This window comes from Neolamprologus multifasciatus, chromosome 1 (genome assembly GCF_963576455.1).
Source record: "Neolamprologus multifasciatus chromosome 1, fNeoMul1.2, whole genome shotgun sequence".
NCBI lineage: Eukaryota > Metazoa > Chordata > Actinopteri > Cichliformes > Cichlidae > Neolamprologus > Neolamprologus multifasciatus.
The window spans coordinates 34,114,703-34,131,450 of NC_140439.1; the positions used below are offsets into that span (position 1 = coordinate 34,114,703).

Here is a 16,748-nt window from a genome sequence, read left to right on the forward strand (position 1 = left end):
AGGTGCTTTTGAGCCCAGACAGCTCAGTCTCCACTACATAATAATTTAATACGTTTTCCTACCTGGAGCTGATGTGTAACCAGTATGACGGATTTTCCTCTCAGCTCTTTCTTTATACATTCTTCAAAAATGTGTTTCCCCACATAAGCATCAACAGCAGATAGTGGGTCATCAAGGAGGAAAATGTCCCTGTTGGAATACACTGCTCTTGCCAGGCTGATTCTCTGCTTCTGTCCCCCTGATAGATTTAGACCCCGCTCTCCAATCTGCCCACAAAAAGGATATTTATAATATTGTGAACTTTTGATTAATACTAAATTACAATTTGATGCTTCCACTTTATTGTAGCATCAATTTGCAAGCTTGAGTTACATCTTAAGTGAGTGGGGTAAATAAATACACTTAAAAACCCCTGTGTCGGTGTGTGACTCACCTCAGTTTGGTCACCATATTGCAGGATGCTTAGGTCAGCTCTGAGGCTACAGACATCCACAACTCTGTCATATCTGTTGGGGAGCAGTACAAGGCAACAAACTGGTTAATACTATAGAGAAGTATATTTTAATAGGATGGGAGCTAGTCATTTATTCAGCCAATTATAACTTGTGGGTGACTGTGGCTCAGTTAGCAGAACAAGAGGTCACTGAATTTATCCCGAGTTCCTCGACATACTGAACCCCTAGTTGCCCTTGATGCCTCCATCAAAGGGTGAGTGAGTGTCTAAGAATGTTATAAATGAAGAATGTTAAACAATGTATAAATGTGTATGTGATTGGATGTGTGCAAGAACAAAATGCTTTGAGTGCTCACCTGAATAGAAAGGTGTTACAGAAGTTCCGGTCCAATTTACCAATTAGCTGACAGTAAAGCATGACCAAAATCATTTAACATGTCAAGAAAAATGATTTCATGCAAAATGTTGCATTAAATGTATCAATTCAGTTATGCAATTTTGACATATTTTAAGGACTGCTATTAATTTATTCCCAAACCGTTTTCCCCTCAGCAGCAGTTTATGGAAATCTGATTTTGAAACAAAGTGAATTGATAAAGTTTATAGCAAACACTGGTTCCTAGCCAAGCTTTTTACCATGTCTGGCAGTAGAGGTGATACTGTCAGAAAACCAAGAGGACCTCATTTTGGTTGACTATGAACCTTCCACCAACATTTCAGAATGTCAAAATAAAAACCGTTAGAAGTTCCATGGAAGGTATCCAACTTGATTTTTTTGTGCCTCCCAGGGCAGATTGGGGATATGCAGTTCGAAAGGGCCACGATTAACTATCCAGACAAAGTGGTGGTTGACAAGGAGGAGATGGCAGCCATAAATGCAAGAAGACGGATCTAACTTACCTGGCCTGATCAAAAGGTTCCCCCATAAGAATATTTTCTCGAACAGTTCCATGAAAAATCCAGGCCTGCTGGCAAACGTACGCAAATGTCCCATCAGCTGTGACGGAGCCCTGAAGAAGGTGCATCTAAAAGGAAAGTGAGCAGGCCAAAAAACTAATGTCACGAATGTAAAGTTAGAAATAGTGAAAACATAATGTGAATAAATGCCGACAGATACAAAAACAATAGAACATACAAAAGAAACAAACCTGTTCCAAAATGCTGCAAATCAGTGACGTCTTTCCGCTTCCCACATTCCCACAAACACCAAGCAGTTTTCCCTTCAGGAAATATCACAAAGATTATCATTTCACATCCAGCAGAGTCTTGATAACTTCAGTTATTATTTGATCACACCTTGGGTAGTGAAAAAGAGATGTTTCTGAGGGTTGGTAAGGTCTCAACATTGTCATTCGGAGAAGTCACGTCCATATTGTGTTCCGTGACCTCATTAGCTGCTCTGGGCGGTGACTCTGACTGGCTGCGTTTGGTCCATGAAAGTGTAGCATTTCTCATCACTACAGCAGAATTACTGCCTGCTATCTGCGTCAGGTAAGGCTCAAGATTCTGGATGAGTAAGAGTTTCTGAAACAGTCACAGTGCATTTACAACATCATTCAGGTTTTTACCAATTTTGCTTTTCAGATTTCTAAAATCCATGACAGTAACAACTTTAACAAAACTAAAAAAAGATTATGAATTAAAATACTGTACTGCAAGTCCTAAAAGCATCATGAATAATACGAATCCAGCTTGTGATTAGCAGCATGGCCTTTTTCACTGGTTTGTAGAGGACAAGATTTGGAGAAGTGCACATGAGTGTGTGGTGAGCAGTGTTGGTCAAGTTACTTGAAAAAAGTAATCAGTAACTAATTACCAATTACCTCCCCGAAAAAGTAATCCCGTTACTTTACTGATTACTTCTTTTCAAAAGTAATTACTTAGTTACTTTTTAAAAACACAATTTACAACCTGAATAGGTGATAAAGCGATAGATCTTTCAGCCCAATTCTACTTTTTCTACATAATCCATCATACAAAATGTAATCAAATGGAAAAGTCAATTTTTAAAACTTGTTTTAATCTTTTAACTTTATGTATCAAGCAAAAATTTAATTATATGCAACATTCTCTGACTGGAAGAAATTTGTTTAACATTTAAACCTATTTTCTGCACATTCCAACACATAAAATCAAATATTTTTTTGTGTTTACACTCACTCTTTCAAATAGATGCAAGTAAAACACAGCAGAAAATAAATGAAGTCAAAGACTAGCGGTCCTTTTGCTCTATTTTAACCTGTAAAGCAGGAGTAGAGTAGGCGGAGGTTTACCCTGGAGCAGGTGTGCCGCAGCGGTCAGTGGAAGAATCCGCGAGTTTCTCTGCGAGTTTCCCATTAGGTGGTAGCGCACTCGGTGCTTGCTTGGAAGTTTAGGGGTTTTTTTCGCTGTAAAAAGAAGTTTTCTTCCCACGCACAACGGACACTAATGTTTTTGTCACTTTTTATGGAATCAAACTCAAAGTAAGGTCAGTACTTCCACGCTTTAAACGTTGCACGCTCATACTCTCTCCCGCACTCGATATATGATCCACTGTTGATCTGCACACAGCTGTTGTCACGAACGTTGCACTTGCTTAGGTCACTGTCATGAGACATTCTCGCAAAATAAATCACGGTTTTAGTAACGCAGTGTTCCTACGGGAAAGTAACGGTAATCTAATTACCGTTTTTGCAATAGTAATCCCTTACTCGTTACTTGAAAAAAGTAATCGGATTTCAGTAACGCGTTACTGCCCATCTCTGGTGGTGAGTGTGAGACTACTCCTTTACATTTAGTCTGGCATCAATGCAATAGGAATAATGAAATTCAAAAAGACACATAATAACTATGACTCTACCTCAAGTCTGTGGCACAGTTATGGTAGAGAAACACTTTCTCTACTATGGTAGAGAAAGTGTGGCCACAGGGTAGGTCTGCAGGGCAAACTTAGCTAGGTCAGCAGTTATCTTATCCTATAGACAGGCATTCTACTCTATTTTACAATGGTAAGCAACATTTTGATGTTTAGTGGTATTGTACCATCCCCTGATTTGACTGGATGAGCTCCATCAGGTCATCTTGACTGTGTCTACATGTCTAAATGAGTTGCTGCCTTGCAAAACCAATTACTTTCCATAGAAATACTTCACAGGTAAGCAATGCTTAAATTGTACTTATATTACAATAGTGATAAAAGTGTGTCTGAAGGTTCTCAGTCATCGTAGTCTAAGGAGCTTGGAAAGAAAAGTGTCTGGACTTCTTTAAGTTGCTTGAACACGTTTCACCTCTCATCCGAGAAGCTTCTGGGCCAGGATGTAAAGGACAAAGGTCACTCTTTCAAGGATGCCAATGTTCACATTTTGGAAATAGAAGACAGATGGTTTGAAAGAGGAGTGAAAGAAGCCATCTATGTCCACTGTGCCCACTCACATCCTGGGCTATTTGACCTCAGGAAATGATAGGGTGGGGCTAGGTTTCACAATGAGCTCACCCGAAACCTTGGCTGATTGTGACCTACACCCGCTTTCACACCTTGGTTTGTGTGATTAGGTAGAGGATCATTAGGGGGTCTCCAAAAGTTGATTCTGTTCATCTGGATGGAGCGTTTAGCGGGAGAAACGTTTCGTCACTCATCCAAGTGACTTCTTCAGTCTCAGCTGACTGCAGGTTTCCCCAATCTTATAAACAGTACATTTGCATAATGACTGAAACCAGCCCACTGAAGGAACAATAGGCTGGGAGGTCAGTTCCTTAATCTTAATTATGCAAATTCTCATGACCATTGATCATTTGGGGGTTTCATTGTCCCTCTTGTGGACACTCCCACAGGGCTTAAATCTGGGACTCTCCACCATTTGACCCTAGAATTGAAGAAGCTTCTCAGATGAGAGGTGAAACGTGTTCAAGCAACTTAAAGAAGTCCAGACACTTTTCTTTCCAAGCTCCTTAGACAGTGATAAAAGTGTATTAAAGAAAACTTAATGAACAGAAAGACCATAACAAGTGGAAACGTTGCTGCTGCCACTACTGCTGGACCTTGAGGAACCAAAAAGAAGAGCTTACCCTAAATCGTTTTAGTGACACAAAAGCGTCAGTGAGCGCCTTCACAGCAACCGGCATGAGAGCAAAGGTGAACCTCATGGAGGCGAAGATGGCAACAACAGTAAAAGCCTGGGAAGAAAATATTGCACTATAATCTCACAACACAACCAAAACCCTCAATTTATATGTTAGACCTTTTCGGGCAGTAGACCAAGCCTTCTTACAGAATTCTCGCAGTTTTCTTCTCAGTTCATCTCTACTAGCAACTTCTCCAAATCACAGAGTGGAAATGCTAACAGAGGCTGTGTTACTGCATAATATTGTTACAGAGCTGTGCTACTTACATCAGATGTTTTCAGTGGCAACCCCAACAAAGTGTGGATGAGAAGGGTGAAAACAGTGGCAATGGTGTTGATGGCCATGTTCAAGTTGCCATTAATACTCTGGATTTCAAGGATTTTCTGTACTAGTTTCTTTTCAAGTTTCCTCAACTCTGTAAGAAAGATTGTTTGCCTTGTCTGTTACTTTCATCATTCTTTGTAGACGCACCCTAACATACATCCAAAGCACTCAAACATTTCATTCAATGCAATTGTTAAGTCATTAACTACTAGACACATTAAGAACCTTCTGATACATGCCGATATGCTTGAATGTTGAATGGAGACACCTTGATATTCATTTGTGATCTATATAGGGATCATTACACAGGGAACCCTTCTGTGTAGGTGTGTTGCTTTAGATGTAAGAGCTTCACACTTAACTCGCATCACCTCTTTTGCATCTAGTAACAAGATTACATGCCTGATTTTGTATCTAAACAAATGGGAATCTATAAATAATGCATGTGATATGCGATATTACTAGATAAATGGAAAGCGCTGCCAAATGAGAAACAGCTGCTCGACTTACCTGCAATTTTCATCTCAAAAGAATCTTCCCAGGCGTACATCTTGATTAGCTTAATGCTGTTGAGAATCTCAGTCATTGCATGAACACGTTTGTCTTTTATTACCATTGCTTTTGTCTTGAATACATTTGTGAGATATGCCAAGAGATGCTAGAAAAGAAGAAGAAGAAGAAGAAAAAATTAGTCCCCTGATTGCCAAGATTCCAACAGTAGAAGGTAAGGGTATTTCTCAATGATGACTTAGACCTCACAGCACAGGTTTCAGCATGCCCAATATTATGTTTGGGCAAATTCTTTCATAGTTTATCTACATTACAACTTTTTTACATTTCAACATTGACTATAATGCTTACCTCAATCAGAGCCCTTTTTGCATTTATCTATCTCACTTTATTAACTTCATGTACATACTTGAATGAGAATACAGATGATGCAGATGAGGACTCCAATAATTGCGGTGTAGCCCAGAATGTTCCAGGCATAACAAGTGCCCGCAATAAAGAGTACAGGGGTGGACATCACAAAGCTCCCATTCACAACTGCCTCAAAAGCCGTGTGTCCAACATTGGTCAAAATATTAAGAATCTAGATTAAAGAAAAAATGAGAAAACAAAAGCTTATATTTCACCCGTTTTTCATAATACACCAAATGTGAGATGTACTGAAAAAGTATCTTATTTTCTCATGCATTTCTTTTGGATCAAACAAATCTTAATATTAGACAAAAATTACCAAAATAAATACAAAGTGTTTAAATTGTGCTTCAATTTATGAAGGTAAAGTTCTCCAAATGTACCTGTCCATACATGAAAAAGTGAAAAGTGATAGGTGGTTGTGCCACCCTTGAGAGGAAGAACCGCAATCAAACATTTGTAATAATGGGAATGAGTCTTTCACATCACCGTGAAGGAATTTTGGCCCACTCTTCTCAACAGAATTGTTGCAATTCAGCCACATTGGAGGATTTTCAAGCACGAAAGACTTATTGATGCCAACACATCTCAGTTAGATTCAAGTCTAGACTTTGACTAGGCCACTTTTCACAGCAGTGCAGGTAAAGTGAATTCTCCGTGTGTGTAAACCAGTCTTTACCTCTCCGTTTGACACGTCGCCAAGTACTTGCAGAGATGTGACTTTCTGGAAGCCCAAAGAGCATAAGGCACCTTTCAGTCTGATGGCCGTACGCAGTGTTAATGCCCACTGCAAGGATATCATGGAAGTTTTGAGCAACTCTGTGGTGAACAAAGCAAAGGCCAAACCAACACCACTGGTTTCTCCTGGGTCGCAAACGTAGTCTAAGATCTTATAAACGACGACCGCCTGAAGGGACAGACAAAATGCTTGATACGCTTCAGAGAGTAGAAATTCTAAAAATGCAATTAGAAACTGTTTACAGAGTATGAACCACTATTTCTTGAAGTCAAATTTGATTTATAATAAATAAAACATTTAGGCAAACATCAGAAGGTCACAAAGTCTGAAAATACAGATGACGTCAACCCACCGGCCCCAAAAAGGCCGCCACCATGGCAAGAATGGAGACGAGGGCGGACAGAATCAGTCTAGTTCTTTGAAAACGAAGAGTCACCCGAATCAGTGAGGCATTCTCCAAGCCTCTCCTTGCCACTTCTTCATTCCATAGCCTCTGGAGCCTGCAGAACACTCACAATCAAATCATGTACACTAAAAATGGTCTAGCATTTAATTTTGACAAGTCAGCCTCGTTCCTTTGACTTATCTTCAAGATGCAAATTTCAGCAGCTACATTAACCTCCTAGGACCTGGCGTCCACATATGTGGACTTCACATTTTGGGTTATTTAGACCAAAATACTCAATTTTGCTCTACAAGGGCCTGATATCCACTTACGAGGACATTATACTGCTACTGTTCTATTGAAATTTTAAACAAATATCCTCATGTGGCTCTTATTTTTCATAAAAACAAAAATAAGGTTAAAATAAATAAATAAATCTGGTAATTCTTTGTTTTTACATTCATCGGGGCCCAATATGCCCAAATATCAAAGAAATTAAAAATGCATGCCGTGGAAGAGTTCGGGTCTTAGGAGGTTAATGGTGCGTCATGTCCCAAGCAGACCTACTGTGGGTTTCTGTCTATTCCTCTTAATAATTCTAATAAAGCCCTTTCTTTGTTCCTTGTTGTGCATCATCTCTTTCGTCTGAGGTTTCTTTCCCACATGCTTGTTTACCCCCTTTGTAAACAAAATGCATCATCCATTGAAATGTTAGATTCTGTGAATGCCTTAAACAACAGCCAAAAAATGTGAATCTGCAAAGAGAGACCTTTTTGCGTTAATGTCTGCTACATCAAAAGGAGACAGGTGTAGGTCGGATGTATCCAGCTCATTCTTGAACATGGCCCACATTTTGGGGATCATCCACAGAAAGACTGAAAATGATATTAAACCTGCATTATCAACAGCGTGGGACCTGGACAAGACAAGAAAAGAAAAAGCAAATGAGTACTGTACAAGGAAGACATTCTATATCAAAGAAAGTCACTTTTATTTGGCAGACAGGTTACATTTAGCAATTTCTCTTTCATCAATGAAACTGACTCTGGTGAGGAACAGCGGAAGGGTATAAGGGTCTGCATGCTCCGTCGGTATTTTCCAAATGGGCAAGGATGGGGTATTTCCCTGATGTCATTATCTGTATCTTCTGAGGCAAGAGACAAAGCACTCAACTGGATCTCATCTGCTCCCTAAAGAGTCAGAAAAACAAAGACAGACAGAAAGGTGTATAAGCTCAGTCCAAGTAACAAATCTGGAAACAAACAAACAAAAAAAACAAACATCTAAACTAACAATTAATTGTACTTCCTAATTACAATTTTAGTAGATATGGAAACATGATCAGAAAACAAAACTAACTACCTCGTCATGTCCTAAACAACCAAAATTAATCAAACTGACACAAGTGAAATTATTTAAACATTTTCCAAGCAGAGAAAAAAGTGAATACCTATTTTTATTTATACTACATGCAAATCAAACAGCTCTTCATCATGTTATTCCACCATGCTCTCCTTTTCTTCAATTTAATTTTTGTCCCTTTATTTATTTAAATGCAAGCAGCCCTTCCCCGGCGACGTAAGCAAAACCCAGAGAACTTTACAGCATATGGAGCTACCAACTTGTGAGGAATAAGAGGCTGCTCAGGTCGATGACACGTAGTACACCAGATTTCTCAGTTTACTGGTGTTCAATGTTCCCTCTAATTTTTCATGTGTCTGAGCGAACACACAAACTCCCTGAGCGATCCCGTGGACCACTGTGAGCGACATCAGACGTGTGCACTGTGGTCACGCCAGCATCTAATCCATCCAAGTTACATGGTTTATTAAAATCATCAAATTACAGCATTTACATTTATGTTAGACTACTTTTAAACAGCTTTAGCCAAATTTACAATGAAAATGTAAAAAGAAATCTAGTCATTGGCCTGTATAGTATGTTAACACTATTGGAAGTAAAAATAACTTGAACTCCAATTTCGAAAACACAACTTTCTTTTTTTTATAAAGCTGACTTGTATTATGAGTATGAGTCTGTGGTCTGGGAGAGAGTCCTGTAACTCTGTCTGCAAAATACAGTATATAATGACCAATGTTGGGCAAATAATTATACAGTTACTCCTCAAAAAAGTAACTGAGTTATGCAAACAACAAAGTTTTTTGCAGCTTTTTTTTTTTTTTTTTTTTTTTTTTTTTTTTTTTAAATGCAGCCAATGCATTTTTAAATAAACATTTCAAACTATTTACAGAACAATCAGCTGTTCTGCACCAAAGTTGATGCCACACAAATTATTTGTGCCACTCCAAAAAAATGTTCTGTCCACTATGAGATAAAGGAGAACATCACAAGCCTGATACCTGCAGGCTTGACAACAGGAGATGTATCACTCCTGTAATATTCAGCAGTCGCCTCATTGCTCTGACACACACAACAAATCTATTGACTACACTACACACGATTTGCGCTAAACGTCTCAAATCTTTCACATCTCAAAACACCACCGTCACTCCTAAAACTTCCCCCGTTACAACTCCGGTGTCGGCACATAAGGACGCTGTCATAGCCTGACGATGATTGGCTGCATATATACGAATCCCAGATAGCAAGGAGACATTGAACAGATGTTGATTTTCCATCTGAACCATCAGAATTGAAATGTCAACACAAAACCAATGTTGAAACAACATTGAAATACTGATGAAACCTGACACTGATATTGAAATAAAATTGATTCACTGTTGTTCTGTCATCGTTGATTGTTGATCTATTTATAGTTGACAAGGTGACAACAATCACGTTGAAAAACCATCGATTTATGGTTGAGTGGGAAATTAAAGCTGCTACCACTTGGACTATTCCATAGCACCCCTATCACATTGGTACATCCCTCCAGGTAACCATTGTCTTGTACAGTAGAGCGGGACATTAGATTTACTCTCAGCGGACTGCTGGCACGCACAGCTTAGAGGGAACATTGCTAGTGGTTTTTCAACGTGATTGTTGTCACCTTGTCAACTATAAATAGATCAACAATCAACGATGACAGAACAACAGTGAATCAATCTTACTTCAATGTCAGTGTCAGGTGTCATCAGTATTTCAATGTTGTTTCAACATTGTTTTTGTGTCGACATTTCAATCCTGACGATTCTGATGGTTCAGATGGAAAATCAACATCTGTTCAATGTCTCCTTGCTATCTGGGTAGTTTTTGGTTTGTGTGAGTATGGCCCCATCTACATCGCTCAGCTCGGTGTTGTGCCAAAACACCGGGCCTGTTCTAAAAAACCAAGCTCAGCGCTCCCAAAACGTCTTGTCATTACGCGGCTTCACTAAAACCACCAACTTTCAGGAAGTTGGTTCACGACTCGGCAAATCAACGCAGGTTTTCTCAATTTAGCCGCGAGCACGTTCACACAAAGGGGGTCGCTGCTGGCAGTATATAACCAATCATGAACAGGGACAGGATCAGAGAACTTTGAGAAAATTAGAATTACAGGCCCGCAGATTAAAAGCACTAGTTGCTGCAAAAAATACAAGTACACCCCGATCATGCACATTTCCAGCGATTTTAAATACCATTAAGGAACTTCTCGAAGCCGCTGTCCTGGCAATAAAGCACTAGTAAGTGTAATTACAGGAACAACTCCATTATTTATATTTATTCTTGCAATTTTTCCTTATGCAATGGATGTTTAGTTTCAATATTCCAACAAAGAAATTCTTCAAGCTGCGGCCTTTCTGTTGTAAGCAACAGGTTGTCTACAAGACTTCAGTGCGCTTTTAGGGTCATGCTCGTGCAAAAATCAAAGGTATAACACGGTCTCTCAAGACCTCTTACCCCACACACAACCAAGTCCGCAGGACGCTCCACACGTGCCGACGCCATCTTCCGTGAGAGGTGATTGGTCTGTAGGCGGCGCTTTTATACTAATTGATCGATCTGCAGAGGAGGTTTGGTAATAAGGCTACCTTATCTATGAGCTACGTGGTCTTTAAAGCTATGTAGTCTTTTGCAACAGACAAGTGACTCTGGGAGGGATGTATCATCAGCTTGTTATATTTGCCAGTCGGTAGCGGTTTTGGATACGGGCGACACGGGCGGTTGCCCGGGGCGGCATCGTGGTGGGGGGCGCCATCACCGGCATCGGCAAAAAAAAAAAATGCTCGTACTCATGCTGCCCCGACGTCAGCCAGCGCATATTGGGAATGGCATAGGCACCGATTGGTTTTCTATCGCCCATTTGCTGGGAGTAAGGGCGCCCTTCGTTTGCGAGGAGCGCCTGCTGCTTGTGACACAGGGAAGAGGGGGCGGGGGATTTTCTAACCGCAGCATCTAATAACCAACTCGCAAAGTAAAACAAAATAAAAACAAACCAACAAACACAAAAACACCAGACATTATAATACAAACTTATAATTTTCACCGATGTTTTTTTTTATTTTATCTGTGTTTTTTTAATTCTATACACGAAAAGTGAGCGCGAGAGCCCTCGGCGCGCCTGCTCGCTGCTGAAGTCAAAGTAAACTTTATTGTCATCTCCGCTACAGTCCAGTATATAGAGAGACGAGACGACGAGGCTCCAGTTACAGCAGTGCAAGTAAACAAACAATATATATAAGAAGAGTAAGAAAATAAATATACACGTTAGGACTCGGGGTAAAGGGATCAATAACAATTTAAAATGTAAAATTTACAGTTTGATGATTTAAAGTCTCACACACAACCCGTCGAAAGGGGCGGTGGGCCCTGCTGCTTCCAAATAGACCACATTTCATTTATAATGTTGTAAATCCAAGTCCATTATGGATTCATGATATGAATCCTGGGTTGTGTGAAATCTCAGAAATGCACCCTAGACAAAGTGAATCTGTGAACTAAGGTGTAGGTGTGTTAGATCATGTTGTGGTGACCCTCGGGTTGAGGGATGGGTGTTCATACTGGAGTGCAAAATTAAAACCAATGGAAGATGGACAAGAAAAGTTCAAAGCCATCAGGTGCTCAGTTTAGAAAAAAGAGAAAAGAAGAGGAAGAGAAACGAGTAAAAGATACAGGTAAGCAGATGTGTCATTGGATAATGGCAGGTCATCCTGAAACAATCAGAATCAGAATACTTTATTAATCTCTAAGGAAATAATGTGTGTTACAGTTGCTCCAAGAAGAAATGGTAAAAATAGTAACAGTAACGGACTAAACTCCAAACAATACATTATGTTACAGTTTTTAATATTAATTAGTCATTGTTGATTTGTCCTGTTCTCATTGTATGACGAATTATGATGGCTGTTAGGTAGCCGTTTGCATACTATGCATACTCTCTCTCTCTTCATATGTGTGTGTACAACAGTTTTATGTTAATGTACAATCCTTTAATATGTTTTGTGTGTGTGTGTGTGGGGGGGGGGGGGGGGGCACAGGGAGTGTTCGCCCAGGGCGCCAAACAGGCTAGGACCGCCACTGCTTGTTGATATTAGGCAGGAGAATAGTCAGATTTTTAAAACATAGTAACTAGTAAGGAAAAAGGATTATTCTAAGTTTGGATTGACTGATCAGGATAGAATAATCCCTGAGGACTGGTCATGGATGGATGCCATCAAATGAAACCTAGATGTGAGACGACAAGTGCGGCTTACCATGACTCAAGTCCAGCCATAAAGAAAAGAAATAACTTCTTTATTATTAACATGGTATCTGAAGGGTCAGTACATTGCTGTTTGTGTAATGAAAATACAACTGCAAGTCCAAAACAAGGTCTGTAAAAAGTCTGTAAACAACCGCGTATATATGCACAATTCTACATGAATTTTTTTTTTCCCTTTTGTCGTTTGAATTTTGTGGGATTAAAACATTGTCCGGAAAGCATTTCTCATTCATTGTATAAAATGTAGACATGACAAATACATGACAGTAAAAAATGCTGTTACTACATTTGTCCAGCAGATGGCAACCTTCGCTTAGCAACAAAAAAGTAATAACCACAGAGGGCCACTTGCAACTCTTCACTATCCTGTATGGCACTATACTTTGATTGTTTTATAAAACCCTGAGAATAATAATTTAAAAAAATACAAATATATGCAAAAATATACAAAAGTCATTCACTTCTAGAAATGAAAGTTATCCGAGATGCTTTTCTTTCCATCACTAGTGCCCAAGCCAAGTCTTCCTCACCAGCTTGACTGTGTTAAGTGAATACTGTTTCTGTCCATGTATTACAAATATTTCCATCCACCAGACAGATTTCAGGTATCACTCAGATAGAACAACAAACTGACACAAAGGCAAGCTGCTGGATGTCTGCAGGCTGACATGATGACTATAACAAGTTGACAGTTATCTGAGCAGTCTATTTTGAGCAGACAGGCACACCTGCAGGTTATTGCTCTAGGTAGTTCAGCAATAGAAATCCAGCCCATGCTTGTGCTGCTGCTGGGAGGATGTAGTGATCTCATCTGGAGCATGAGCAGGCCAACTGTGGAGGTCCCCAGTGAGTTTGGAATCCAAAAGAGTCTCCCTCATCTGTTGGTTCTCCCTTGTTGCTGCCTCCCACACCACCTCCAGCTCTTCCTCTATCTCCCTGCAGGTGCGAAGAGAGGAGACAAGAAAATGAGTCAGACGATCCATTTGTCCATCATTCTACATATTTGATAAGTTACAGTGCTGTGAAATAGCAATAAAGTTACACAATACCAACTGGACCTGTGTAAACTGAATTTACACCCCTTGGCAGCTAAAGTGGGCACACAGGTCTGATCACTCCCACACCTGCTCAATCAAATCATCACCATTTTTAGAAACATGGATTTGGTTTACATTTGTCAGGAGCAGGAGGAATCGGAATTTTGTCACAACACACCTAGATGATCTTCAGATTTTCATAGTTGAACTGTTTGGATGACAACGGTCAGGATTTTCTATGAGTCGTGTTGTGGCGAGTGACGTACTTTATGCTGTTTCATGCTGGGGCAGCGGGTTGATGATCGCAGATCCCAACAGACTCAATAAACCGATCAGGTACTGGCCAGTAACACTGTGGGGGTGGAGCTGGCGTCAGAGAAGCGGATGTTGTCCTTGATAAGGACAATGCTGGACAATACCTCCAACCCACTCCATGACGTACTGGCCAGTCACAGGAGCACAGTCAGTGAGAGACTGAGATTAGTCAAATGCACCACTGAACGACACAGGAAATCATTCCTGCCTGAGGTCATCTCTCCGTACAGTTCCTCTACCTAAAGCCCAAGTACACACTGCAATCGTTGCACACCATTAATATCGCATCCTCTACAGCAATAATAAAAAGTCAAAATGATAAGAGGGGCACCTCAGTGTCAACTGTATACATTTAATTTTAGTATAATAGCATATAATAGTATAGTAGTGTAATATACTGGAAGATTTGTAATTAGAGCTTTTTTTGCTATATTTTGTATTATTTTATTTAACTTAGTTAGGTACTGTTCTTAGTGTCATGGAACAACTGTGACAACATAATGTCCTCCGGGATTAATAAAATATTCTGATTTTGAATGTTGGGCTGCTTTGCTCCTTTTGCTATGACTTGCCGTAACTGTAAGTAACTTGAAATCTGCTCTCTGAAGATCCTAGAGATAATCCCATGTCATGAGTGCAAACGGTGCAGCATGACAAAAATGTGTTTTAAAAAAAGATTTTAAAAGAGGTTAAAGAATTTCTACGCCTAAAGTCCTCAGCTATGGAATTCAGTAGTCTTGACTACAAAGGCTCAGCTTTAGTGACTAAAAACCCCAGAAACAAAGCCATGCCAAAAGATCTCAAGCAGCAATAATGTCATATGGAGTCAGCATCTCATTGATCTAGGCAGGCACCAGAGTGTGTAGGGCTTTAGAAACCAGCAATAAAATCTTAAAATCAATTCTAAAACTAACAGTTAATCATAATAATAATAACTTTATTTATTACAAAGTACTGTACAGCTATTTGAAACTAGAAAGATAAATAAATAAAAGTGATACAAGTAAAAACACAATACACGTTAAAAACAGTAAGAATTTAAAAACTAGAAGGCATTAAGACATGTAAGATAGGGTGAACAAATGTGTCTTCAACTTAGTTTAAAAAACCTCCACAGAGCATGCCTGCCTAATATCTTGAGGGAGGCTTTTCCACAGAAACGGGGCACGAAAAGAAAAAGCACGCTCTCCAATTGTCTTTTTTCTGTCTCTAGGAACCTTTAGAAGGCCAGAGTGCTGAGATCGCAGAGAACGGGATGGAACGCAAAGGTGTAAAAGGTCGGAGAGGTATGAAGGTGCCAGTCCATTTGAAGCCTTGTAGGTGAGCAGCAGGACCTTAAAATCTGCTCGAACCTGACAAGGTAGCCAATGAAGAGATCTCAGTACAGGGGTAATGTATTTCCCGGTTCTTGTTATAATGCGAGCAGCTGCATTTTGCACCATCTGTAGACCTCTAAAACTTTTCTTTGGTAGCCCAGAAAGAAGAGCATTCATGGACAAGAACCTCTGCAGTGTCGCTTGACAAAACCTGTCTGATTTTGGCTATGTTCCTCAAATCATAAAAGGTGGTCTTTGTTATTACTTTTACATGAGACTTGAAGGAGAGCACCATGTCGAACCACACGCCCATGTTTTTTACCTTGTCCCTGCAATTTATGACATTGTCTCAATTTTGAAGATGAAATTTTGCAACAAGTGCTGAAATTTTTGTGGTCATTGAAGGCCATTGATGGTCACTCTTTTTTCTTTGTGTTAAAACTCTGGTAGCGACATTTTGAATGACCTGCATTCTGTGTATGCTGAAGCCTGAATAAAGTCCACTATGGTAATCAAGTCTGAAGCAAATAAGAGGATGGATGACCTATTTTAAATCGGACTGTGACAGGAATGGTTGAATTTTTTACACGTGTCTAAGAAGAATGAAACAGAATTGCATGATATTAGACGTCTGTATATTAAACAAGAGATCAGAGTCTTTTAGGTTTTGAGCCTCTTTGCAAACACAAAGCTCAGACTAGAAGAGAGTTCAATACTGTTTCTATTGGAGGAAGGTGTAATTATGATTATTTCAGTTCTGGAGTCATTCGGCTTAAAAACAACAACAAGCAGATTCAGAAAGAACTTTGAATCTCTGTGAGATCAGCACAAAATAAAGTCAAAAAGCATAAAAAACAGAAAGAATGTCAAATAGTTTTGCAGTTTTGCAGCATCAGTTTTCAATAAAATAATGACTAATCAAGTGAAGTGGAGTTGCATTAAAGCAAGAAACTGAAGAATGAAGGAAAATGTTTAAATACAGTGAATAATGGCACGTTTGTATATAATAATAAGCGAGGAAGGGGCTTTTCTTTTCGAAAACACTATCCAAAACAGACTGTAGGTTTCTACCGTAAACCTGTCATCACCATCGCAGATAATGGAGATGCAATGGCTGCGGCAACAGTCCTCTGCTGTCCTTACATCACTCTGGGTTGCTGGGAAGTGCATGCTTCATCTTCTTTCTCAATTATATCTAAAGTAGCGCCAGAGGCATTGTATATTATGATTGAAAAAGAGAAGCACACATAGCACCCCATCAGAATGTAATAGAACAGAAATGTAGTTGTTGGTTTGGGTGAATTTCACAGTGCAGGCACTCCAAAATGAAGAGTATACTGTGCAGATAGGAGTATGCATTAAGATAGATTGAGAATGTGTGGAAAATCAGTGCTTTGTAATAGAAAGGTTAGCTAAAAAGGTATTGTTATAAATAAACATACAGCAATGCAAACTGCAGCTACTGAAAAGCTCATTAAGTTAAATGGACACCTCTCCATATTAGATAGAAAA

General features: G+C 39.5%; 1 protein-coding gene across 7 annotated transcripts in view; it reads right to left on the bottom strand.

Moving 5' to 3' along the window:
- LOC146526141 (ATP-binding cassette sub-family C member 12-like) overlaps positions 1–16,748 on the bottom strand; it is a 154,130-nt gene that overhangs the window by 73,743 nt on the left and 63,639 nt on the right. For 3 of the 7 annotated variants that reach the window (XR_014873558.1, XM_085155656.1, XM_085155637.1), the window contains exons 1-14: positions 10,768–10,872; positions 7,969–8,114; positions 7,694–7,840; positions 6,892–7,039; positions 6,480–6,707; positions 5,799–5,972; positions 5,390–5,537; positions 4,822–4,970; positions 4,499–4,606; positions 1,751–1,978; positions 1,603–1,674; positions 1,355–1,479; positions 434–506; positions 63–266 (exon numbers count right to left, since the gene is read on the bottom strand). Coding sequence is in view for 5 of the 7 variants with exons in the window: in XM_085155656.1 (XP_085011782.1) it covers positions 63–266; positions 434–506; positions 1,355–1,479; positions 1,603–1,674; positions 1,751–1,978; positions 4,499–4,606; positions 4,822–4,970; positions 5,390–5,537; positions 5,799–5,972; positions 6,480–6,707; positions 6,892–7,039; positions 7,694–7,840; positions 7,969–8,114; positions 10,768–10,815 (1,998 nt within the window). In the remaining 2 variants the exon portion in view is untranslated. Of the gene's footprint in view, positions 1–62; positions 267–433; positions 507–1,354; positions 1,480–1,602; positions 1,675–1,750; positions 1,979–4,498; positions 4,607–4,821; positions 4,971–5,389; positions 5,538–5,798; positions 5,973–6,479; positions 6,708–6,891; positions 7,040–7,693; positions 7,841–7,968; positions 8,115–10,767; positions 10,874–13,296; positions 13,505–16,748 lie in introns of those variants that run through there. The other 4 variants (XR_014873559.1, XM_085155688.1, XM_085155667.1 and 1 more) reach the window with 2 other exon arrangements.